We start from the raw sequence: 27,689 nt of genomic DNA on the forward strand, positions 1-27,689 counted from the left end.
CGCACGTGTACGGGTCAAACGACCTTGTCCTTTCCCGGTGGTTTCCACCGGCGTACCAAAATAGTCTTTGACGAGTTGGAAGAGTACGCTTTATCTGTCGAGTCCGGAGAGAGATTTTTTCCGTGGTTTATCGTGTTCGACTTTGAATGTTTGCTCCAGCCCATCGACCAGGGCACAGAGAAACTGAGGTGGATGCAGGAACACAGGCCCATTTCTGTGAGTGTGTGTTCCAACGTGGAGGGGTTTACCTCTCCTCACTGCATCGTCAATGCCGATCAAGAAGTATTGATCGGCGACATGATAGAGTACATGTCTCAGATCGCCTCCAGAGTCAACGAACTCGCCACGGAAAAATGGAGTTTTCAGCTGGGCTACCTCAGAACTCGACTGGCTAATTTGCCGGAGTCTGGAGATGAGGAGAAGAAAGAGGGTGCTCCGGATAACCCTCTTTCACAGCTTCGTAAGCAACTCTCCAGTTTGTACGGGAAACTTTATGGGTACTGTTGTCAAGTCCCCGTACTGGGTTTCAACTCAGCTCGTTACGACTTGAATGTGATCAAGGAAAAGCTACCCAAACTTCTCTCTCTCGACAATGCGGAATCTTGCGGGTTTACCGTCAAGAAAAACAATGGTTACTTGTGTCAAAGTAACGAGAGTTTTAAATTTCTTGACGTCACGCAATATCTCTCTCACGGAACGAGTTATGCTCAGTTTCTGAAAGCATTCGGAGTTCAAGAGAAAAAGGGATTTTTCCCGTACGAGTATCTTGACAAGGTCGACAAGCTGGAAGAAACACGGCTTCCACCTTTGGGCGAGGCTTGGCATTCCAGTCTCAAACAGAAATCTGTCCTCGACGACGGCTTGAAATCAGTCGAGGACAATTATGCCGACCTCGAGGAAGTCTGGAGACGGGAAGGAATGTCAACGTTTTGAGATTTCCTCGAGTGGTATAACAATTTAGATGTAGGCCCATTTGTCGAAGCCGTTCGAGCCATGCAACGGTTTTATTTCGAGGACGGTATAGACCTCTTTAAAACCACCATGTCGGTACCCGGTGTGGCCCGGCAAAAATTGTTCCGGGAGAGCAAGAGAGAGGGGGTCACCTTTGCTCTGTTCGATAAACAGAACAAAGATCTATATCACACTATCAAGCAAAATGTGGTCGGTGGCCCCTCTATCATATTCACGAGATTCCACAAAGCAGGGCAGACGTGCATCCGCAGTGATCCGGCTAAACCCTGTCGACGCATCGTAGGCTACGACGCAAACGCGTTGTATCTGTGGGCCATCGATCAAGACATGCCCACAGGTCCATTCATACGGCGTCGGGTAGATAATCAATTTAAACCCGAGACGAGGGACAGGTACATGTCCATGTACTATTGGATGGATTGGCTTAGGGATTCAGAAGGTTTAGATATCAAGCACAAGTTAAACTGGGGTCGAGAAAAAAGGATCGATCCGTACTTGGTGGATGGATTTATTCCAGACACCAAGACAATCCTGGAATATAACGGATGTTATTTTCACGGCCATCCTTGTTTTCTCACCGAAAAGGCTAGGGCAGATCCTAAACTGAAAGATCTCTTGGAAAAGCGGTGCAAGAACACACTGTTGCGTGCAGAATTTATCCGCAGTCAAGGCTACGAACTCGTAGAAATGCGTGAATGTGAGTTTCTCGCCCAGTTGCGCAACAATCGTGATCTCGCTCGTTACATCCACGCCAAACGACCGACTTTCTATCGCAACAACAGAGGTGCTGTGAGCGAACGTCGGATCTTGCAAGGGGTGCTGACCGGGGAACTGTTTGGCATGGTTGAAGCAGACATTCATACACCCGAACAGTGGATCCCTGGACAGAACCCCCACGGTACTCGTCTCTCCCCTCGAGAGTATTTCGAGGAAATGACTCCCTTGTTCTGTAACGCAGATGTTCCGTTCGAGGTGGTGGGGGAGCATATGCAAGACTATATTCGGGAGAACGACCTAAGCACAAAACCGCGGCGCATGCTCGTCGGCGGTGTGAAGGCGCGTAAAATGATGATCGCCACACCTTTGTTGAGATGGTATCTCGAACACGGTCTGGTGGTCGATCGCGTGTATCAGGTCGTAGAGTACACTCCGAAACCGTGCTTCCAACGGTTTGTCAGTGATGTGTGCTCGGCGAGACGAGAAGCCGACAGCGACCCTAGCAAATCTATTCGCGGTGATACGGCAAAACTGACCGGTAATTCTGCTTACGGTTCGGTGTTGATCAACAAAGAGAAGCACCAAACCGTATCGTACGTGAGTGGTCAGACGGCGGCGAGTGATCAAGTGAACATACCCCAATTTCGCAAATTGACGGAACTGGGAGATGAGTACTTTGAGGTGGAGAAAGCCAAGAAATTACTCCGCCTCGATACTCCGGTGCAGCTGGGATATTTCATCTTGCAGTACGCCAAGTTGCGCATGCTTCAATTTTACTACGATTTCATGGATGTGTACGTAAGTCGTAGTGATTTTGAATACTGCGAAATGGATACGGATTCGGCTTACATGGCGCTCAGTGCGCTGTGTTTAGCAGAGGTGATCCGTCCCCACATGAAGCCAGAGTATGATCATCAATTACAGGGACTATGCGGGACGCAAGAGGGCGTCGCCATGCGTTGGTTTCCACGCACGTGCTGTTCCACGCACGCCCTTCACGATAAACGTACGCCGGGTTTATTCAAACTCGAGTACGAAGGAGAGGAAATGATTGGGCTCTGCAGTAAGACTTACGCCGTATCCCAATCAACTCTCGAGCGCATTCCGCGTCCCTTGTCGAGTTCGACGGTACAGACAGCGCAACGCCTCCTCCGTCGAGCCCGCCGCCAACGTTGCCATACATCTAACAACAGCCGCCGTTCGAATCCTCCCTTGATTGGCAAAATCCTGCGCAAGGTGAAATTCTCTTCGAAAGGAATTTCCAAACGCACATTGAAAAACCCTCTAATTGCGTTTCGGCAGGTCTTGCGCACAAGAGTTCCTGGGGAAGGTTCGAACCGCGGATTTAGGTTAAAAGGCAACACCATGTGCACGTATCACCAGCGTAGACAGGGGATGACCTATCTCTACTGCAAACGCAGAGTTTTAGCTGACGGCGTTCACACCGCTCCCTTAGACCTAGAGCTTTGTCCTTGGCCTTCCCGTGACGACAGGTTGGATGACACCGACACCTTTTTGGCCGAACTTTTAGAAAATCTAGCAGAAAATTAAACAAAAGTCCCAAGCGCGTTCCCTCAACTCCAGTAGTGTACATATTATAGTTATTTATTATTATTAGAAGCATATTGTGATAAACAAAAGTATTTCTTTCAAAAGTATTTTGGTTTCTTAAATGTATTTACATGAATAAATCTATGTTATTTTGGAAAGAGTGTTGGTTGTCTTGTTGTGCCATGTAGGTCTATTTTCTAGAAGTCGTGTATGAAATAATACATCCATTCACATACGAGTCCCGTACCCACTCGGAATAGAATGTACTGCCTTCTATAAGTTCACTGCATAGTGCAAACTTATCAGAAAATAAGACTGGTTTCCTTTGCTGTTAAGTGAGAAAATAAGACTGGTTTCCTTTGCGGTTGACGACACGCGTGAGAAAATAAGACTGGTTTCCTTTGCTGTAAGCAAAAGAGACAAAGTTAGTTTCATGGGAGCCATTCTACACCCTATAGTCTCGGAGGGCGATGCTATGCGCTATTATGTTTATCGTTAGCGAATTGGGGTGTAGGTAGGGTGCTTATTGTAGGCGCAAAGGGGACAGACCCTTTAGGAGCGACATCAGCGTACTGCGATTCTATATACCGCATCACATTCACACAAACAACACGAGACTTGCGAATTGGGGTGTAGGTAGGGTGCTTATTGTAGGCGCAAAGGGGACAGGCCCTTTAAGAGCGACTTCAGCGTACTGTCATTCTATGTACCGCATAACATTCACACAAACAACACGAGACTTCCATTATATCGAATCAGTGTTTATTACTAACAGCTCGTTATGGCGATACATAAGACAGTATAGTCATTTTAATACACAGTTTCCAGTGGCAACATGAGACAAACTTTCTATCAATTCACGTTTAAAACTAACAACAAGAGAGATTCCATACTATTTTACAGTTTCTAATGGTTTGAATTTCTTCTTCGCACCGGGAACACCGTCCCTCACTTTGCCACGCACGAACATGGGTTGAGTTCGTTTTCTCTTGCCTTTTCCCACCTGAGAGAAAAAGGTTTGTGAGTTGGGTAGATGTTTCAGTTGACGGGTAAATGCTTGAAATCCAACATCTTTTATATCGTTACTGTGTAACACAAACTGACGAATGCTGTCAATCACATTAGAATGCTTTATAGGGTGTCCGTGTTTATCCAACCATTCGAGGTTAGCATTCCAGTTAATGCGGCCGAGCTCTTTTTGTTGGTTGAGATATTGCCATAGCGACACTAACTTTCCCATTTGGTCGTTCGAGTGGACGCGTTGTAACAGTAGATATAAAACATCTTGACAGTATAGGGGTGGGTTCGCTACTGTTGCATTCCCTTCTCCTCCTGTTGTTTGTGGGATATGTGAGGCGATGTTATCGTGGATGGTCGTGTCCCGCTCAGCCGGTGGTTCCTCAGTTGTAGTGTTGTCTGGAGTCTGCTGCTGTTGTGGCATAGGGGCTGGTGGGGGTTTCAGGGCTGGAGGGAGGTTGGCTTCCATCTTCGGAGGAGGTTGAATCAGGCGATGGTACGTCTCGCGAGATAACAGGATCATGGGTTTCGTCATGTTTAGGTGCGAAATACCTGTCGAGCGCTCTCACACAAGGTGGTAATATAAAGTGAAAAGAAACCAGCAACTCCCTTTTAGCTCTGTATCCTTCCCGTTTGCTGGCTAGTAACCGAATGATCTTTCTGTACCGGTACAAGGTCTTTTTCTCGCGATCCGTCACGGTAATGTGTCCGATGATAATGTTATGTAACAACGTGATGATGGCCTTAAACTGTTTTTTGGACAGATGAGACAGTAATGTTTTACGCTGTACAGGCTTAGACCGACTCAGTACGTGGAGAAAATCCACGTTATCTCGAATACACTCGCTCATGGTGTGAAGCGAACCTTTTTGTACGTATAACCTACAGGCCCGCCGTATGAATCGGGTTGGTCCACTCCAATCCGCCAAGCTTCTTTAAGAGATGTGATGCACGCTTCCTTCGATGAAAACCACGTAGGGCTCTCTTTTAAGGTGATCTCTTCGGTCTGGTGCGGGGTAGCTCTTACGGACAAGGTAGAGGGTGGCGGGTTACACACGATGGTCCAAAAGTAGACCTTGCTCATAGCGCGGCTGCTGTAAGACTGACTCGATTAAAGCGTGTTTGTCGCTTTTTATTTGGGAAAATAGAGGGTGCAAAGTTCGCCGGGTGAGATGCCGGTGCGTAAGCGTCCGTATTCCGGGTCACTGTACGGCGAGGCGTCCACGACTAAATAACCGTATTTCCTCCCTTCCACGGCATCCTCGTAAGATTCCGAAAAATACTTGCTTTGACCTGGAAATATTTGCGAGGCCAAAATCTTGTATTCGTGACCGGAACGGGGATTGCTCATCAAGACGAATATATGCGTATTCACGCTCACCGTCCGTGAACAGGGACCTTTAGGGTAGACAGACTGTAGCAGATTGATTACGGTAATACCCAGATGATGCGACAAGGTGGTGTACACGTTTAACATGAGTTTACTGGTACATATGTCCATCATGAGATCGTCTAACACGAGAATCATGTTTTTGCTCGACTGATCGGACCACAAACGTAGTTGGCTTTCGCTGGGCAAAGATTCGTGAAACTGAATGTTAGCAATAGATTGCTGCACGTCGGCGTACAGATCCTGCCACACCCCGTAACAGTACACGATGAGGTCGGGTGGCTTATCAAACACTGTACTGGCATTCTCTAACAGGCGTTTCGTCCAATAGGTCTTGCCGCTACACGTGCCCCCGATTACGGACAAGGTGGTAGGTGTGATGAAAGGGAGCAAACATTTCTCGGACATATTTCACGGAGTGTTTGTTTGAACTGATACATTCTGTCACCGGTGCGGGCTTATTTATGCAGCTCTCGGTACGAGTGTCCGTTGTTGACGTCTAGCCAGTCTTTGGAGAGCTCTTTGGGCTTCGTCTCTGACCTGTCTGACGTGTTCGTACTCGAATATAAACTGAATCAAGGGAGTATGGTTTAACAGGGTTCGCTTAATGCTTCTATTTGTCGTGTCGGGACGAGCCATACGTCGCAACATTCTCAAATAATGGTTGTGGGGATGAGGCTGTAAGAAACGACGATTCTCACCGCGTGTTACCGGGATGCGAGCATCGAGCAATCGCTTTACGATGGCTTTAGTACCCTTGATTTGCTCGCCGTTCATGCTGCGAATATCGCGCAAGGTTTCTTGGTAATCGTTCGACGAAAGAAGTTGTCTGAAAAACGTGTAATGTCGCAGGACGTATCTCGCCATGTCTGAATCGTACGGTGTCACACTCGACAATGACACGTACTCGTGAGACTTTGATCTTAAATAATCATGAAAACCGTATAACCCAACTTACATAGAACCATATACATACGTCCATGTCATATATAGAACTGAAACACAATAGACATTTTCTCTGTTTTTATTGACTCTACAGGAGAAAAGATCGTGTTATATCATAGAACACGTGAAACAGTAACTGTCGTTTATACATTGTCTACTTTAGAAACACGTTACGGCTTTGGTCGATTTCGATGAGGGCTGGAAACTTGGCCAGGGCGATGACGTTGAAGGTATGGGCGAGGGCTTGAGCAAACTGGACTTCTAGTCGTAGATTACCCGACTTGACCAGATTCAGATATTCCCCTCTGTCGCCTTGTATGTCTTGCAGGTTAAACACGTACAAGGCATGACCTACGGAAAATTCCGTGCGGTCCAAGTTCAAACCTTTGTCTTTGCGCCATTCGTTATTCCAGTCGTACAGACCGGCGTAAGCCTCGACGTCGTTCGACTCTAACGGTCGTCCGGGTACACTGGTACCGTTCAAGTACAGTCCCATGCTTTTAACGATGTCGCCTTGGAAACAGAAGGGATTGACCGTGTACGATCCGTTCACCCCATCGGACCTCACCAAGGCGACCACGAGTCGACTGGGGACTTCGTCCTGAAACATGGCGTCCCAGTTAAAACTCAGACTGGACGAGGCGACCGAGGCCATTTTGATCATGGATCGTTCGTACGGGTACAGGGCGTTGGCTTTTTCGAACTGTTTGTTGTGGGCCACGATGAGATCGTCGTTGATCCTCAGTTTGCATACTTTCAGGTACACGTCTTGCAGTTCGACGGTGTAATGTTTATCCGTCTCGTCGGACATCAAGACAAAGGTCGTGTTGGAGCGAAACAGTTTGAGCCCCACGTCCACGCCGTTCACCAGATGACGGTCGAAACCGAACACGTCTTCCATGAGGGGCCCCGTTAGGGTGAGCGACTTGCTTCCGGCGATGAAGCTTCCTCGATTAATGAGACCGTCATTGCTACCGGCATAGGGATCAGCGGAGTTAAAATCATCCACGGTGACACCCGAATCTTTGTAATACAGCTGACTGGTCAGCTGACTGGACTTGGCATCGGCGCCGTAGTCGAGGGCGGTTTCCATGAGAGCTTTGTAAGGGTAACCGGCATTGCTGGAGCTCACTTGTTGTCCCTGTAGGAACACGCTCACCTGATTCCACAAGCTGTGCAAAGTGAGGTCTCTTTCAGAAATGAATGCGATGTTCCTTCTGCACACTTTATATACACTTCGATTTCTGACGTGTCTCTCACGATAACGGGTAAGTACCATGGCTGGTGAAAATAATAATTGGGTCCGTCTCTCAGATCGAGTCGTCTCAATAAAGGTAGATAATTCTCACCCACGTGTGAACTGTCGCACAGATTACACAACACGTCAATGGTGGTATTATTGATATCTTTCAACTCGACTCGTCCTAGTTTTATTTCTAACAGAGCCACCATCCACATGCCCTCCAGTTTTAAATGTTGAGACAGTTTCACCCGGAAACGGTAAGGCGTGTTGTCCGGATAATACTCCCGGGAGTCTGCACTGTTAAACACGATGTATTTATCCATTTTACTTGTCCTTCACTTCCCTTGCTTCTACCCAGGAATCGAAACTCGATGGCCAGCCTGCCCACCTGACTAAATAGTACAATTTCCCTTTGTCTTTCTTTTTCTTTAACACTTTTTCGATATCCCATGCGCATCTAAATCTTTATCGACACGCTGTAATTCTTCTTCGTAAAAGCGTCCCTTTAAGAACTGGTCGTGAAAATCTTTCAGCGTGTATAAAGGAATACCCTGTCGTCGATAACGGGCTGCTACTTTAAATAACTCTTCCGTCCATCTCAAGTTGTGTTCCTTAGCGAAAGGTTTTCTCAAATAACTGATTCTCACGATATCCCCTATTTTATATTGAAAGGGACGGAGCTTGTGTGTCATGTATGGTGATGGTTTCGTGTATAAATGATTCCATACTTTGACTTCATTTCGCTCATTCACATCTGCAGGAGCCCACTCGCCTAAACTTCTGTGTACGGTATGATTGTAATTGTACACTAGATTGGACAGCACGTCCACATAGCGCTCGGTGTTCTTGTGTGTCAGATACCTCGCTATGAGTGACCTCAACGTTCGAATGACTCTCTCGGCGTAATTCGCTTTAATGTCTTCGTTCTGAGTGACGAACAGTTTGATCGACTGGCGCTCTATAAAATCCTGGAATGCCCCTTTAAATTCCGTACCTTTGTCCACTCTGATGGTTTGTGGCTTGCGACCGTGCGACCAAATGTCTTTGAATGCCTCGACAGTGGACTCGGGTTTCTTGTTTTTTAAAGGGGCTACCCATAGATAGCGCGACAAAATGTCAATGGCTATCAGCACGTAACGTATACCATCGTTCACTTTAACATAGCGACTCATGTCCATCAGATCGACATCCCACTGCTGATCTATTCGGTTGACGAGTACTCTGAGTCGTTGAAATTTGCGTTTCACCGACTTATGAAGCGTGTAAGCATCGTGCTTGCTCAATTCGGCTTTTACCTTGGACACGCCAACCGTTTTCCCACGTCTTTTTAAACTTTGTTGAAATTTGGAGACACCGTAATACGCACCCGGGGACTTGGGATTAAAGTAATAGCTCTCTAACTCTTTCTGACGAGACGACGACGGTGTTACATGTGACTTACTAGACATGTTTCTGTCTCCTGAGGTAAACTCAACTGCGACCGCCCCATCCGCGCACACTCTCTTTATATACACAATAATGATAACAGACACATGCATTGTTCAATACTATTATTTATTACATACAAGGCAAACATGAGTGTACAGCTATTGAGATGCTACTTCGGATTATATACAACAGCATACCGTTCATCGGAATGCTCTTTCTAAATACAACATTTTCCATACACGGTCCTGTATGTCTTTTAACCAGTCACCCGTTTTGAAGTGAGTGTCCAGATGGTCCTTACACCGATACTGACAGACAGAGTGGGAAGACATGCTGCTTAAGCTTGGGTCTTCGTGAATGAATCGAATCCATTGATCAATCACACGATCGTCATTCACTTCGTCTAAGGCTGTATTTATGTATTGGTGTATTTTGTGTTGGTCAGACAAGTCCAGACAAGTATGGTATTGACTGTCAGTTTGTTCAAACATGCAACCGAAACACAGTTGGACGGCGAGTCGTTTGATAATTTTACACAGTTCCACAGTATAGCATAGCGTCAGTAACGACAACATGTAGTCAGTGACTTCAACCGATTCCACTTCATCTACGACGATAGCTTTCATCTTCTTAGTGATGACTCGTTTTAACTTCTTATCCTCGTTGGGGACTTTCATCTCGGCATCTTGTATACAATGTTCCCGATGTTGAAACCATCTAGACGACTGTATAACGACGGTTTCGTGGATTCGATCGGGTTCGCGTTGCACGTACTTCCAGGTGAAGAAAGTCATTCTGTCACTCGACATTCTATATAGGATGGTAGTTTTCTTTCTCGGCTAGCATGCAGGGAAGGATGCGACTCGTAAGGAAGTCTCATGCCTGAATGAAACAGTATGCGTGGTGTACTTTTCTTTTTATATCTGCTATATTTAGAAAATGATATCATGAAGCAGTCAACGTATAGTCTGCACAGTCACAGTTCATTATAACGTACACATACTGCGTTGATTGTATGCCATACAGTCATCCAGTAGCGCCCTGACTTTGAGCAGCTGACGCCATTCTTCTGGCTTAAGAGCCATGCCTTTGCGCGTCGGTTTTACTTCCCGTTCGCCATCGGGTAGCCACCACTGCCGTATATCCACGACTTTGTTGGGCGCGTTCATGGTTAGGAAAACGTTACACCCTAACGGTAGACAGAGAGAGCAATCTTCCTTGTTCAGGATTTGACTTAACGAGTCTGACACAGTCTTTTCAATAACCTTCAGCTGCGCCCATTGATCGAGAGATAAACAAATACCTGCCTTGGTGGGATAGAGTATGCCTTCAGCACTCCATTCGTATTGACGAATGTCTATTTTCAACTCTCCACTCCAACGGGTAGCCTTGATGTAGCGACTACTGCCGATATGAAACATACTCTCTCTGTGTTCTTCTGATGAACCCACTGCTTGCTTTGTGGATCCCGTAGATGAACTTGTACTGCTCGTTGCCATGACTCAAGGAAAGTGCTGTGATCTTCTAGGTAATAAGCGATAACACCGAGCAAAGTGAAAAGCATTCAGTGTGGTATGGAAGGTCTCTGCGCTGTAAATGATTCACTTTGGGTTCAAATCTGTTTCATATACTGCGGGTCTAGTCACGTGATGCACACGTGACGTGGTAGACGTGTTCAAACATGTCTAAACACGCGAGTCTATAGGAGAAAGTAATGTCATTATAGATATGAATAAACCTGCTTCGACATATTTTTCCAATGAAACATTTTCCTCGTGAAACATTTTTCCATGATAAACTCTGTTCTCTCTTCGAATTAAGGGTGACTATTGTAAACATGAAATGTCTTATAGATGGCTTCCATCACTTTCCCAACAAACCTAGCTTCGTGCCGTCACACTGCTACGTGTACTCATCAGTTTTTTTATATTGAACATAGACATGGTTCTAACTATCTATTGTCAAAATAGCACGTTCTGAAGTAAAACTGTGCACATCATGTTACACGGTTAAAACTCAAACCGTACGGTTTATTTGTGATCGCGTTAAATGGAAACGCTAGCGTTGAAACATCAGCTATGCAAGTCGGGACAGGGCTGAATAAGTGAACGCCCTCTATACAAATGGTTCACAATAGTACGCAGCGCGGGGTGTTTCGAAATCCGGCTGCCTTCAGCGTCATAGTCAATGCAGGGTGACGTGACTACCTCGTTCTTGCGCGCTAAATGTAATTAAACGACACCGCTAGCTTGCTGATTGTATAGTCTTATCTACTTTGTCTCTATGGTTTTTTCCATACAGGTTGTCTAACGTTCGTGGTGTACAACGTGTAGACCGTACAAGATGAATTTGATCCAGCTAGACGTACATTTTTTTTTCCTACATTACCCGGCGTATATCGTGTTGACATAACCCGTCTCTATTGTGGTACTTGTACTTTCAACACACACCCTGCATTCATCAAACCAGGCTCTAGGGAGCGCGGGTTAAACGACGAGGCTACGTGAGTTGTCAAGCGCGCTCGATTCAAACTGGGCTGCGTGTCTATTTAGGGCAGCACGCTATACGCATAGCTCTATTCATAACCTTTTACTTTTGTTTTCTTATGAATTCTTTTCTGCCTTATAAACACACACACCTTTCATTCCCCACCCTTTCCCGACGCGCTGTAGATGCATGAGTCATCCTATCCGATCACGTGACTTGGATCAACCAATCACCTTCGCATTCGCCTGGATCAACCGGATCAACCAAAACCAGCTCCTGCCTAGTGACACTATACTACTAATGATGACTCCCTCAATAGAATCCGACCTCGACAATGTCGGACAAGTCTACTTCATGCACAGGTGGATATTTCCCGCATATTCTCACAATCATCACGTCGATTATCAGATAAAATTAAGCATTATTTCAGTAAATCTACTATCCACACATATTTGTACTGTATGCCTGTGACCTTTCAGTATTTCTGCAATAAAAACTTAACTTGACTTCCAACCGTCAACTTTCCTTTGATAACGAAAAACGCGATGTTAAACCCATTTCACCTCACCTCACCTCACCTCACCTCACCTCACCTCACCTCACCTCACCTCACCTCACCTCACCTCACCTCACCTCACCTCACCTCACCTCACCTCACCTCACCTCACCTGTCGATTAATATACAGTTAAGTCCCGTTAATCCGACATCGATGGTTGCATATGATTGTGTCGGATTAACGAGTATGTCGGATAAACGAAATTTAGTAGTATCAACGTTCGTGATCGAAAATCGGACAACTACGCGATAGATAAGGATTCAAACACGTTATAAAAAATATAAAGTATATATTCATATTGTTATGTTAAATTGTTGGCGGAATATGTTCGCGAAAGGTTGCTTTGACGTGACCTGTAATGGGATGTCCTCGTCGATAGCGAGAACTTGTATCTGATTTCAATAAGATTGAGGTAATCTAAGCATGTGAATTATCCTGTTTTCTTTATTTAAAGCATTAATTGTTTATTGTTAAGCAAGTTTATCGCTGCAGCTTTGTAATATGCAGCTACCAGCCGACTCGCCTCGCATCAAAACACTGGCTGTGTACTCGCGGGCAGATGACCACGGAGTACGCTGATCACTGTGTCGGATTAACGAGACTGATTAATGAGTGATTTCGGTATTTCGTTGCAAATTAGGTGTGTCGGAGTCGGAGTGCGAGACTGTCGGATTAACGGGTCTAAATAGCACTGATTTAATCGGTTCCCATCATTAGTGTCGGATAAATTCGATTGTCGGATTAACGAGTGTCGGATTAACGAGACTTGACTGTACTAACAGCTCAAACCTTTGGTTTCCACAAATCGCACTTTGAGGAACAATTAAGAATGGTCTTTCTACCACGATTTCAAACATCGGCATACAACTATTGCTCAAATTTTTATCAGTATTTAGGGCATTAGTAAAGATTTCAAACAGTTTTATCGAAGATATCTTTAGGACATTTCCAGATTTAATGCATCGGTGACAAAAAATGAAGTCCGATGCAATAACCTATTATGACTTGTACCATATGTTCCATTGGGTTTTGTTCAGGTGGGCCCTTGCTTTTCATGTGTTTGTGACGGGTGACACCGGCTGGGGCAGGATAGGCTCACATTTTCGCGAACATCTGGCCTCATCACCATTGGATAGTGATTCATAAGCAAATTAAATCAGGATACATCTTTGTGACACATGTGAATCACAATGCCAGTCCCACGCTATGAAGGTGAGAGTTGTCAGATGGCTGGCGAGATAATGTCAGAAAGATCATTGCATCCGGATGTGGTGCGTGTGACCATCAACACATCCATGCTATATATACTCGACATGTACCAGTCCATCCACAACATTGTCCACTGATATCCAGAACTGCAAAGGTAGGTGTCTTTTTTATGAACGTGCATAATATTTATCCTGTTCGTCCTCTGCTATCTCAGTCCAATGCAAACATGAAATGTACTTCAAGAAAATATTTATGTGTGTGTCTAAATTGGTACCTACAGTTGGACGTGTTTAACCAATATATATTACATTGGCTGTAGTTGGCAGAGTTGTGATGTAATAAACTGACATCAACATCATTGTTATTTACAAGAGTCAGTGTCAACGGAATTTCATTAACTTATTGTCAAAATGATATCATAGTGATCCACTGTCCAGTGTTCATTAACAATTAGGCCTAGACGGTGTAATTACTGGTCTCTGAGTAAATTACATATTGTCCTTTAAGATGTCAGGATAACCTGGTTTTGTTGGATTCGTCCTAATCATAAACTGGTAATTTGAGGACGTGTCATTTTAATGACGTGTTGTTAAATTGCTCGGACAAAGTGCTCACAACTCTAAAATGGATCATTCCAAAATATCTTACATGTACTCGTACCTAGATGAAGATCGCCCTCGTCCTCCTGTTCCTGACTGCCATGGTGGCCCTGCCCGGAACCGATTCCTGGGGTATTCGTTTCCCTCGTTTCAGGAGTATTGTACGTACAGTTGGAGGTGCCGTCAGACGCGTCGCTTCGAAGGTAGTCTCAACTGTCAAAAAGGTTGGAGATGCAATTAAATCCGGTAAGCGCATTTCTCGTGACAAGGGGTATATTGTGAAATTGTTTGAGAGAACGCCATTTGTTATGAACGTAAATATTAAGGGGTAGGTTACGACCGAAGTGTATCTCCTAGTCCTAGTAAGGCTAGCTGAAGTCTAACCACGATTTGGACCACACTTGTTGTGAAGCCAAACAATATAACCGTAACTATTTCCATCACCAGGTAAACGAGACGTGAGCGAGTTTGACGTGGACGGCGACGGTCAAGTCAGTGACGACGAGATCATGATGGTGCTGGCAACCAGAGACGTGGATGACCTTGTCCAGGATGGTTACGTAACAGGTAAGAGAGACAACCACTCTCGCGTAGAAGAGTCAAGATCTTTCTTACTTCAGGTACTACTCAAATTTAGGGAGGAGTAATTTAAATTAGGTATTTTATTTGCATAATAGGCGCAACTGTTTGAATTCCATGTTATTCAAAGCTATAAGGTCGTCTCGTTGTTGTTCCAGAATCAGACAAGGAAGACATCAGCCTCTACCAGCGTCACGTCCGGGAAGATGCAGATCTCGAGATGGGTGAGACGTTAAGCCCTACATCATAGTTGTAGAATCAATATACATACGTTGACATTCAACATGATGGAACATGGTTTCAGTTAAATATCACATATTTAGGCATCAACTACTAGTATCGATTTGAAAAAAGGATTGATGTCCATTTATATATATGTATTTAACATTTCATCGAACTGTTCGTTCACGAAATTCGCGTTTAAAATGTGAAAAGGTAACAGTATGTCTTAAAAACGTCTTAAAAACTGATTTCAAGATAAATCCATTAAAAATGATAGCAAACGTATGGACAACATTCACTAACCTGATGACTTTCACAACAATTTCTAAATGTTTGCTCTTTTCTTTAACTGGGCCGATCATGTGGGCCTAAAATGAATATACCTAAATAATGCTGAATGCTTTTAAGTCTTGTGTTGTTATGTTCCTCAAAGATTGTAAATGTTCCAAAAGATGCCTGTATGTATCCGAAATTCTTTTTCACCCCATATAAGTACAATGTCAATCAATACACATACACACACTGGTTTATCTCATTAATATCTGTGTAAACTTGATGATGCGTGTACATCCTTTACATAGTATTGACAACTATCTATTTTTGCTTTCAGAATAATCATGTGGACAAGCGAAACTCAATATGTCCAATTCCTCTATCTGTGTAACGAGAAGAGAATGAACATACATAAAGTCACAAAAAGCGAATGTGGTTTTTTTTTGTATTGGTAATATTTAAAATGTAATTAGCTCGACATTTGGCATGGGTAGAATGTGTGAAACCACTTCCTGGTACCCCAAGCCGCTGGAATACTGGAATATTGCTAAAACTGACAAAAACACATACATCCTCAAGGCAATGTGATGACGAGCTTGAGGAATGACATGTTGATGATAACGCTTGCAAGTTATAGTCATCGAAACTTCACTTACTTCAGTAATTGAAACATGTGAAGAGAAAGCAGTAGTTGACTGAACACGTGTCACCGTCAGTGAGTGTCACTGTGTATGGGTAACTGTACGAACAAATAATGCCTTTTAGAAATCAGTCACTTGTAACAAATGTTGTTTTTTGGTTACACTTTCTGAGTAAAGTACAAATTGTAGTACTTTTGGGATTCCATCTAGGCTTTGACCCCAAACTCAGAGTGAGGCACCTAATCGGAGTCTCACATAGTAGAATCTATTTCTAAGGTTAACATAATGGCCTTATAAATGGTATTATTTAATATCTCAATTACTCTAATTTATTTGATTAATTTAAACAATTGATGTAATCATGCTTACCTATGTTAGGTATAACGCACGTGTAACTAGACATTTCTTACGATCGACTCTGCTTTAAGTAGATACTTGGATATGGAATGTTACATTAACATCCGTCAATGATTACTCTTTTCCTTTGGATTCTCCAACAACTACCGAAGAGCCTACATTTTTACTCAATAATGTCACTAAGAGCATGGAGATACAAGTTAAATACACCATAGAAGCACAGGGTGTAGTTATTACATGAAGTATATAAAAGCGTAAGGGACACTTGAGTTATGAATTGGCAGATAGGCTATTACAGATATACAGTACTGCAATGTGACTATCAGTGTAGCAGGATGCTAACTCATAATGGGGAGAGAAATCACTGTTTCGCACTGTGGTCCGAAAGCATCACACATTAACCTCAGGAATAGTTTCTACTGTGTAAGAGTCCACATGTCACTACGTATTATATCAACTGATCCTAACAAGGTTAGCTCTCTTTAGTAAAGATACCCCTCTAATCTCTGGGACACTCCTTTCTCCAATCACATAAAATAGAAATACTTGTTAATAAAGCAATCCACAGGGTAGAAACTGATATTTGAACGCTAAAGTGACCTGTGAATCTGACCTGCGTATTCAGTCTTGAGATCATATACATCATATACTTGTGCAAAAGACAATCCTCACCTGAAGATAGGTATTGCCTTCATCAGCAACAAATATAACATATGTCTTAGTCTATATTTCGACTTGGGGTCGTGATTTCATGTGGTGCGATCACATGCAACCCTTGCCCCCTGTCGTGCAACCCCTGCACCCAGGCATGCACCCCACTGATAGTGGTGATACCATGTGTTCGGGAAAAGGTTAGCAAACCCCGCCAAACCGGTGTCACCCGTCACAAACACAAGCAAAGGCAAGTCAATAGTTCACCTGAAATAGACTCGAGAACATACGGTACAAGTCAAAACAGGGAATGACATTGGATTGCATCATGTTTGTCACTTGCCTCAAATTTTGAAATGTCCTCCATATGTCATTGATAAGACTTTTTCATAGTTTTACTGAGGCCTTGAATGTTTTAACCTTGATCAAACAATGTTTGAGTCTTCAAAAGACTGGTTGAATTTTTTTATACTATCTAGTTATGCTATATAACTGTACATATATATCAGATTTGTTAGAGTCGCATAAATAGCGGCAACAGTTAATGTTATCCTTTCCACTGTTTATACTGGAGAAACCTACTTAAATACAAAGACTTTTATGGCCGGGACAGATACTGTACACTGGTATTTGTCAGTGTCACTTCCTATATTATGTCGCGCGTAATCCATGCTATCGTATCGTACATCAGGATATTTGGTATTAGGTACAATAAGACGCGAGCACCATTATCCTAATGTTCATCATGATCAGTGACATACACGTGACACTTGGTGTATACATTTTATAATGATGGATAATGCCTTTCTGCAACGATCAATGAAACAGGTGGATGACAAATCATGTCAAATTCCATTTACAAAAGCGTGACCTTCGGCTGTTATAACACCACTGCAACAAAGATGATCAATACCGTCGGTGACCACATGATTCGTCGTTTTTGTCAGCATAAAACACATGTACTGGATGAGAACCTTACTAGTGGTTTACGAACAAAGGCTTTTTACCTTGTACCCATGACGCGTTTATGTCTGGAGTCACCTGACTGCATTGCTCGTTGTTTTACGTGAATAATGCTGTGATAAAACTTCATTTCCACACGAACCTGATCTCAAGGAACATTATAGCTGTTACAGCATGAGTTAAGGAGAAACACGTTTTGAATAAATTCTCATATTGTGATAGTGCTACAGAAGAGTTTTCGAAAGAAATATATGTTATGTCCATGTTATGTTATATCGGTATTACGTGTGTCATGGTATTGGACAACCTTTGTCTGAACGAACAAAGGCTTATTACCTTGCTGCCATGACGCATATATGTCTGCAGTCACCTAATTGCATTGATCGTTATTATTAATGCTGTGATAAAACTTCATTTCCACAAGAACATGATCTCAAGGAACATTATAGCTGTTACAGCATAAGTTAGGGAGAAATACGTTTTGAATAAATTCTCATATTGTGATAGTGCTACAGAAGAGTTTTCGAAAGGAATATATGTTATGTCCACAAATTTGATGTGGCTACAAAGCATTTATTTGAATAAATAATGGTCCTAACATCACACCATAGCAACGTGCTACAAGCCGAAGAATTCAACCTGTTCCAGATGAATACATTAACCATATGTTGAGGAAATATGTTGAAGGAATATGACCGAGGAAGAACGGTTACACTGCAATGATACGTATCTATAATGCTTAACTACATAACACTGAAATCACATTAGATTGTTTACTTGTGACATGCCGTCGGGATATACTACACATCCAATAACTTTGGAATACTTTAGCTATCCTCACTATAAAGAATTTGAAAGATACCAGTTGCTTGAATAATGAGAATAAGAGAGTGTTTCGTATCAAATCATGATCGCAGCATGGTACGACTACATACCATCAAGATGAACACCCATGGAGAGGGGATTGTTAAGCATAGGAAATGCCTCCAACATCATCAGCCTCAAACAGCAAGCCAATATTGACACCTATTTCACAAGTTCCACCTCCCTCAGTACTCTACTAAGAGCCAAAGGCAGGAACACAACCAAACCCCCAGGGCCTAAAGGTGTAGTTTATACAATTGACTGTCTCTCTGTCTGTTTTGGAAGTTTAACGAACGCTTCTACCACTGGCAATTTCACGGTCGGGGTAGGTGGGGAAAATAAAAGAATAAATAATGTTTTAAAACAGGTAAACAACATACCCAAAAAACAGTAAATGAAAGGGGCATTAACCTAATCCTATACAACTACGGCTATAATGTACAACAAGTGTATTAAGGTATAAATGAAAAGAGATAAGTTAAATGGTAATATATTAAGAGAGGTATATTTTGAATGAATAATTTAAGGCCTGAAAAGAGTAGAAAGTGCTATATAATCTATCCTAGTAATTGTAAGCTATACTTGAAGAAAAGGTAAAGCATAATGGGGTTGATATATTTGCAGTTAAGCTGCAATGTAGAATATGAGATTATAATAAAGAACGAAAAAGGGTATAAGAGCCTAATGTAAGCCTAAACTGGCTGGGGTGGGGTATTGATTGATATGTTGGTATTTTTAGGTGCATGTGGCGAGAGAGCCGGAGAGGAGGGTTCTAGCCAGTTTGAAGTCGAAGACAGTGAGAGGGTGATATTGTTTTTTTGATAAAGTGAGCTGAGGTGTTCATGAGGTGTTCAAGGGTTTTTGTTTTAGTAGAGGGAAGAGTGGTTGGTGTTTTTTGGGTCTGAGTGGATTGGGCTTGAGAAGGTATGATAGTAGGTGTACTTTGTTGAGTCTGTGTTGACCGGTCCGAATTGGGTTGGTGGGTGTGCTTAGCTGAGCATACTTGCGCTTGCGCTTCGGTGATAGTCTGTGTGTGTGTGTGGCGGGGGGGGGGGGGGGGGGGGGGGGGGGGGGGGTATGGGGGATATGGGGGATATGGGGGATGGGTGATCGGTAGCTGTGCCTGAGGGTAGGTTTACGGGCTCTGAGTGTAGAGACGTGGTCCGAACTTTGGGCTTCTTGGGGTTGTTGGTGTCGAAGGAGATTAGGATCTACCTTAATCCACCTGATAGATCGGCCGTGGGGGTGTAACTGGCCACCGTGTATGACAAGAGGGGTAGAATGACCCCGACAAAGACACTGGGTAAGGATTTGTTTATGCTTCGAACTTTTACAGACATGGTAATGAAGTTGAAGCAGTAAGGCGAGGAGCTAGCCTGACAAACCAGCAGAGTGAAGCGACGACAAACCAGCGTGAGTAATATCCAAACCCGAATGAATGAACGAAAGTAACGAATAACCAATGAATGAATCAATTAACTGCAACTGTGGACAATCCTACGTAGGTGAAACATCCCGCCCCATCAACACCAGAATCAAAGAGCACAAAACCTCAACTATCAAATCAGAGAGCCAATCAGCCATCTCGGACCATATCAGCAACTGCCCTAATCACAACTCCAAGATGATTGGTAAATACCGCTCAAGAAACAAACTTACATTTATGAAGAAATATTGATACGTCTTTGTTAATATATATACATACATAATACTAATATACACCTTTAGGCTTGAACCCCAACTATCAAATCAGACAGTAAATCAGCCATCTCGGACCATATCAGCAACTGCCCTAATCACAACATCAACTGGGACAACGTCCAAATCCTCTCCAACAACCTCCATTATTTCACTAAAGAAAACTAACAGAAGCAGTCCACATTCGCCGCCACCAGCCATCAATCAACAGAGATCAAGGCTATTTCATCACATCCGCCTACTATGATTTGGTTGGTTTGTTGTTTAACGCCGCATTCAGCAATATTACAGCTACATGACTGCGGCCGTATACTATGAACTCATTAAGCAATAATCACTACACCTACACAAACTTATTCTGTTTAGTCCCATTGGCTTCCACCTGTGTGTTCTCTGTCCATCTACTGTGACAGTATTATCCTTCTGTTGTCATTACTTACTCATATTATCCCACTCATGTATGCAATTGTTGTTACTGTTAATCCTCCACCAACTATATATATTCTGTACCATGGTCTTCATTCCAGTAACCCCAGAACACGCACTCATACACTGCACCCACTACCTAACACACCGAACTACACTACAAACCACCCTAAATCTAAATAAGGCTCTTACTCTAGAAGCAATCCTAAACCCACAAAATAAAATAGAAAAATTCAAAGCCTTAGGCGTATACTTAATCAAAACAGGACTAATAAATCGCATTTAAAACCCCAATAAACTACCAAAGCCAGACCACATAATCAAACTTACAAACTTCCATACTCAGGTCCCTTAGTTCGTCCCCCAAACCCTCTTGGCATTTTTTCAAAATTTCAAAATTTCCAAAATTCTATATAAGCAACCACTAAAACACCCCTACTGGATTGCCAAACAACTTTTTCCCCTTTTCGGAAACACATTAAATGGCTTGGCCGGGCCCGTGTGCGAAATACGCTGCAGTCGGAAAGCGCACGTAAAATCTCCAATATAAGTAAGTAAGTAAGTTCATTCCAGTTGCAGTTTGTACTCCAAGCGAGCAACACCTCTCCAAGCCTCCAGAGCCTCCTCAAGCCCAAGCACAGCACCGCTGATAGCAAGCCCAGGGAGAACTTCAAAGGTAATTTTATAACCACTCACCCATCCATTCACAACAACCTACACCTCCTAATCAACGCTCACACCCAAGCCCAAACCTAAAACTACACTCACAAAGCTCACCTAAACAAACTCAAACACTTCAAATTAAAACACAAGCCCTCTAATTAATCTCTTAAAAAGCTTTAAACAACTCACAAACCCAAAACAACCAAAACACCGCAAACACTACTCACCCCTTCCAAAACACTCCATCCACAACCCCTCACCTCAAACACCACAACTCACACACACATCCTATACACCCAATCCCAGTATGGCAGACCAAAGACAAATCGAGATAAGCGAAATCTCTGGCATTACATCCCCTACACCTGCGGAGGCGCACAACACCTCCGTCAGGGCAACATCCTCACTCATTCCCACAGGCTACGGCGATCGAGACCCTCAAGCCTCCTACATGGAAACTCAACCCAGCACCCCACCTCCCCAAGCATGCAACTAAAAAAAACGCAAACTAGACGCATCGGTATCACCTACCTCACACACCCTCTCACCCGCAGCCCTCATCACCACGTGGGCCCTCTACTTTTTTTCGGCCACCCCCTCAGTACAACTAGCTCCAACACTAACCATAAATAAAATAGGCATGTGGCTTAGGCAACAAAAAATCAATTACCTAAACATCAAACGTAGCTTCAAAGGATATCAGATAATCTTCCCAAATCAGGAATCCTACATAGCAGCAACTAAAATTAAACAAATATTCCAATTCACCGTAAATAGCTCTAAACCTAACTAGGGGAGTTATTCGAGTGCACCCAAGGGAAACCGACGAGGACCTCGACATATACGCCAAAGAAGCTAACACTATCCAAACCCAACCACAAATAACTAGCCTCCGCAGGATTAAATCAAACAGAAACGGGAAAACCACCCCCACACCTATTGTAATAATAAACTTTAAAAAACCCAGCTAAACACGCTGAAGCCCCCAAACATATCACTTTCGGCGCCAACCATAACTTAGAGGTCAAACCATACATCAAGCAAGTAAAGCAATGTTCAAATTGCCTACAATATATCACACCGCTAACCAATGTACTTTCAAAAAAACTAAATGCTAAAACTGTGCCCAAACGGACTGCCCAGGCATATGCACACCCTGGTGCATCCACTGCAAATCCATAAAACACTCATCACTCTCGAACCAATGCCCCCACAGACTATCACTCACCCAACAGGCCAACAAACATATAGACATAAACACGGCCAAAATCCAAACCAAAAAACCCACACCGCAAGCATACAAACCACTACTACCAACACCACCCCCAAAAAACAACACTCACGCACGCAAAACAGTATACCCAGTCTCCGTATGGGACCAAAATCAGCGAGACGCATACATCGCAAATGAAACAAACACCCCACACATCCCACAAACTCACACTCTCACCCTCCCCGCCTCTCACCCTACAATTACCACATCTACACCCGCAAGCAAAACCCAACGCACAACGACCACCACACAACCAGCACCAACACAAGCCATCACAGCCACAAGGGCAACGACACCCCAAAACCTACAAGCACCCTCCGAACATCCAGTCAACAGGGAAACTACAGAAACCACTCAGACTCTCGCACCCAAACCCAGCATGCAACCAACCACCGAACAGAGTGACCAAACTAAAGATAACTTAACCGAAGAGGACGAGTACACATCCTCAGAGGAAATAAACGATCTTACCTTGTCAGCCCCAAAAACCAAAAGCCATAGAAAAAAACTCACCCAAAACGTAGCAAGCAAAAACCTAAACAACTTAGTCCTCCTACTAGCTTACATGTTAAAGCAGTCTAATCCAGAAGCCAGCTCCAAAGCCTTCTTTGGTGTAGCACATAAACTAAAACTCGTCACCACCTCTTTCGACCGTTTCAGCAGCAACCTTAATAACCTACTAAAGTAAATACCTAAACCAAGCCTAAACCAAACATAAATCCACCCAGTTTCCCAATGGAAGGCCTAAACTTTTTTCAATGGAATGCCAATGGCCTCGCCGGCCATGGTTCTGAACTTAAAGCCAAATTCAAAATAGATAAAGGTCCCCATGTAGCTTGTATTTAAGAAACCAAATTCTCACATAAAACTAAATTCAACCTACCAAATTATAACGCAGTGAGAACCGACAGGTCCAAAACCATCCCAGGCAGAACAGGAGGAGGTCTAATCATCTACGTTAGAGAGGATATAAACTACGAGGAAGTTAAAGTAAACACTCCTAATCTAGAAGCTAATGGAATCAAAGTCACCATCAATAACCAAAAAATAAAAATCATTAACATCTATCACTCAACACTAAAACCAATTAAAGATACAGACCTAGATATCCTTTACCAATTAGGAAATAAATCAACCATCTTCCTAGGAGACTTCAATGCCCATCATCCTACCTGGGGCATTGCAGATAAACTAGACAACCATGGACAACTAATATCAGAGTGGATCGAAAAACATGACCTAACACTATAAAACAATAACCAACCAACTAGATACGACAAAATCCACCACACCATGTCGGCTATCGACTTAACAATATGTACGCCAGACTTAGCACAAAGTCTGATGTGGGACGTCCACCCAGTACCTCTAGGCAGCGACCACTTTCCCATAAATATAACCCTAGGAAATATAAAAATACCAAATCAAACCCCTAAACAGGAACCTAAATTTCAGTACAAAAACGCCAACTGGGACCAATTCCAAGAATTATGCAACGAAGCTAATCTAAACGATTTAGAAACAACAGACCCCGAAACATTCTGTCAAAACCTAACTAACTTCATAATCAACGCAGCCAAATCCGCAATCCCCTTCAAATCATCCAACCCAGGAAAACCCACTGTCCCTTGGTGGAATGAGGAAACAGAGCTAACTAGACTAAAACGCAAATCAGCTTTCAACAGAGCTAAACGAGGCCCCTCTAATCTCAAAACAGCTCATGAACTTAACCACCAAGTCCAAAACCTAGTTAAAACTGCTAAAACCAAAAACTGGAAAAAATTCTGTGAGGAGCTAAACCACCACACCGACGCTAGGAAGGTGTGGCGCAAAATTCACGCCATCTGAGGCATCAAACGGCACAAAAAAAGCACCAATATAAACAACTCAACTAACCCCACCCAAAAGGCCAACAACCTAGCCAAACACTTCTCTAAAGTTAGTAGCAACAGTAACTTCAGTAAGAAATTGCAAGATAAACTAAATAAAGAAATAAAATTCTCCAAAGAAATCAGACAAGACAACCTAGAAATAAATCAACCTTACACCATAGAAGAACTAAATCACGTACTAAACAATAGAAAAAAAGGAACAGCCCCTGGCCTAGACCTCACCTCTTACCAAATAACCAAACTCACTACCAAACTACTCCAAACTTTACTTAAACTATACAACCTAGTTTACCTAAACGGACAGGTCCCATCCTCATGGAAGGAAGCTCTAGTAATCCCAATACCTAAACCAAATAAACCAGCAGATCAGGCAAACTCCTACAGGCCCATATCCCTAACCTCAAATCTCTGCAAAATAATGGAACTTATGACTAAAAATAGGCTACAGCACTACCTAGACCAAAACAACATCCTAAACCCCGACCAAAGCGGCTTCACTCCTGGCCGATCAACTCTCGATAACCTTGCCCGGATATAAAAACAGGACAGCTAAACAAGCAATTTACCATAGGCATATTCCTCGACTTCTCTAAAGCTTTCGATATGGTATGGCACCACGGGCTAATACAAAAACTAAAAAAATAGGACTAAAAGGCCAAATAATAAACTTCATCCAAGATTTCCTAAACAATCGCAAAATTACTGTGGGTATAGACCATACGATATCGGACCAGTGTCCCCTAGAAAATGGCACACCCCAGGGCAGCATTCTCAGCCCAACCCTCTTCAATATAATGATAAATGCTCATTCGAGGGCTTATCCCCTAAACTAAACACTTCAAAATTCGCGGATGACGGAGCCCTATGGATCCGCACTAAAAGCATTAAAATGGCAGAAAACTCCGAAAATCTCTAAATAAAATACAACAATGGACAGACAAATGGGGCTTCTCCCTTAACTCAGATAAAACAACAGGAGTAGTATTCAAACATAAAAACATGAAACCTGCCTACCCAATCCTCCAGCTAAACAACCAAACAATCAAATTCCAAAAACAAACCAAATTCTTAGGACTTATTTTCGATCAACACCTCACCTGGTAGGCTCGCGTCCAAAACCTAAAAACTAGATGCAGCAAAGACCTTAACACATTAAGATGTCTCACCGGCTCTAACTGGGGAGCCTCCAAAGACACCCTCTTCTCACTATATACAACACTAATTAGATCAAAACTAGACTACGGCTGCGCCATATACAATACCCTAAACAACTCTCTATCTAAAAAACTTGACTCAATACAATACCAAGCCCTTAAACTAATTACACGCACCCAACATGGCACCTCCTACACCTCACTTCAGGCCCTTACAGGAGAAATGCCACTAAATCTACGCAGGGATCGTCTAAGCCTTAATTTCTGGGCCGCGTCCCAAACAAACCCTCTCATCCAAAATCTAATTAACCAAAACATTAGACCAAGCTCTAGCTCGCAAACACCCCTTACTCACCCCAATATCCCAAAGAATAACTAACTACCTCAATGAACACCAAACTCAAAATCTTAAACAAAACTGCAAAAAATCAAATATCTTCACCCCTAAACTCAAAATACCCCAAATAGACACAACGCTAACTAACCAAATAAATAAACAAACTGACCCAAACATAGCTAAAACCACCACACTTTCATACATACACGAAAATTGGCCAAATTGGTGTCACATATACACTGACGGATCTTCAGACCCGATCTCCAACCACACAGGTTTCGGAGTCCATACCACGCAACCAGTTATATCCACACAATCTTACCGACTCCCTAACAACCAATCTATATTCACGGCCGAACTTATGGGCATGGCCTCAGCCCTGCATAACCAACAATAAAAAAACAACAAAAAAATCCTAATTCTCACTGACTCGCTTAGTGGGCTACAAGCCCTCCAAAACAAAAATACCAAAAAAGACCTTAATTAATAAACCAAATACTTAAAAGCTCCAACGACCTAACAAAAGCAAATAACCTTCTTGTAGATCCCCGCCCACGTAGGAATTTACGGCAACGAAAGCGCCGATAAAGAAGCTAAATTATCTCTCAAAATACCAGAAATAAGCCTAAACCTACCCATCTCAAAATCAGAAATTAAAAGTATAAACAAACAAAAAATAACCAAAAAATGGCATAATCAATACCAAAACTCAAATAGCCAAATCCAAAAAGTGCTCAGAAAACCACTAGCCAAACCTAAAATCCTACACCCCTCTAAATAAATTGACAGATTAATTACAAAACTCCAAACAGGACACACGAACCTAAATAACCACCTAAAACAACTTAAAAGACACACCACAGGCAACTGCCCCCACTGCAAACAACCCGAAACCACAGAACACGCACTCATCCACTGCACCCACTACCAAACACACAGAACCACACTACAAACCAACCTCAATCTAAATAAGGTTCCTACTCTAGATGAAATACTAAACCCTCAAAATAAACTAGAAAACTTCAAGGCCCTAGGCGTATTCCTAATCAAAACAGGCCTAATTAAGCGCATCTAAAAACTAATTAATCTACCAATCCAAAATCCAATAAACATACAAACACCCACCTCACCCGGCTCCCTTAGTTCCCTCCTCCCCCCACCTCGGCATTTATTCCAAATTTTAAAATTTCAAAAAATCGATATAAGCAACCCCTAAAAGCCCCCTCTTGGGTTGCACACACCACTTTCACCCTTCTCGGAATACACTAAATGGTCTGGCCAGGCCCGTGTGCGAAATACGCTGCAGTCGGAAAGCGCACGTTAAATCTTCTATATCAGTCAGTCAGTCTTCATTCAGTCTTGCTTGACAACGGTATAAGGATCTATACGGAAACGTCGCCTTAACAGTATTAAAAAAGTTGTTATCCATAAATTGTGTCTACTCTGCCATCCGTCAACTTCTATGTAATACCGATCAAACAATTGATTGTTAATCTGTTAGCATGTCAAACCACCTCAAGTTAAAACATATCATTACTGCGATGTCATTACTTAATGTCATGTCTTTTACGTTGATCACTG

The 27,689-nt window shown here is 43.0% G+C and overlaps 1 protein-coding gene across 1 annotated transcript; it reads left to right on the top strand.

Moving 5' to 3' along the window:
- The first annotated feature begins 13,587 nt into the window (after nucleotides 1–13,587).
- LOC124129070 lies at nucleotides 13,588–15,620 on the top strand. Its single transcript, XM_046492550.2, has 5 exons — nucleotides 13,588–13,670; nucleotides 14,181–14,361; nucleotides 14,563–14,682; nucleotides 14,853–14,918; nucleotides 15,527–15,620. Exons 2-5 carry the CDS (start codon nucleotides 14,181–14,183, stop codon nucleotides 15,529–15,531), a joined length of 372 nt encoding a protein of 123 aa, XP_046348506.2. The 5' UTR covers nucleotides 13,588–13,670; the 3' UTR covers nucleotides 15,532–15,620.
- Nucleotides 15,621–27,689: the final 12,069 nt, after the last annotated feature.

Source organism: Haliotis rufescens, unplaced genomic scaffold (genome assembly GCF_023055435.1).
Source record: "Haliotis rufescens isolate VD_foot unplaced genomic scaffold, xgHalRufe1.0.p SCAF_5, whole genome shotgun sequence".
Taxonomy (NCBI): domain Eukaryota; kingdom Metazoa; phylum Mollusca; class Gastropoda; order Lepetellida; family Haliotidae; genus Haliotis; species Haliotis rufescens.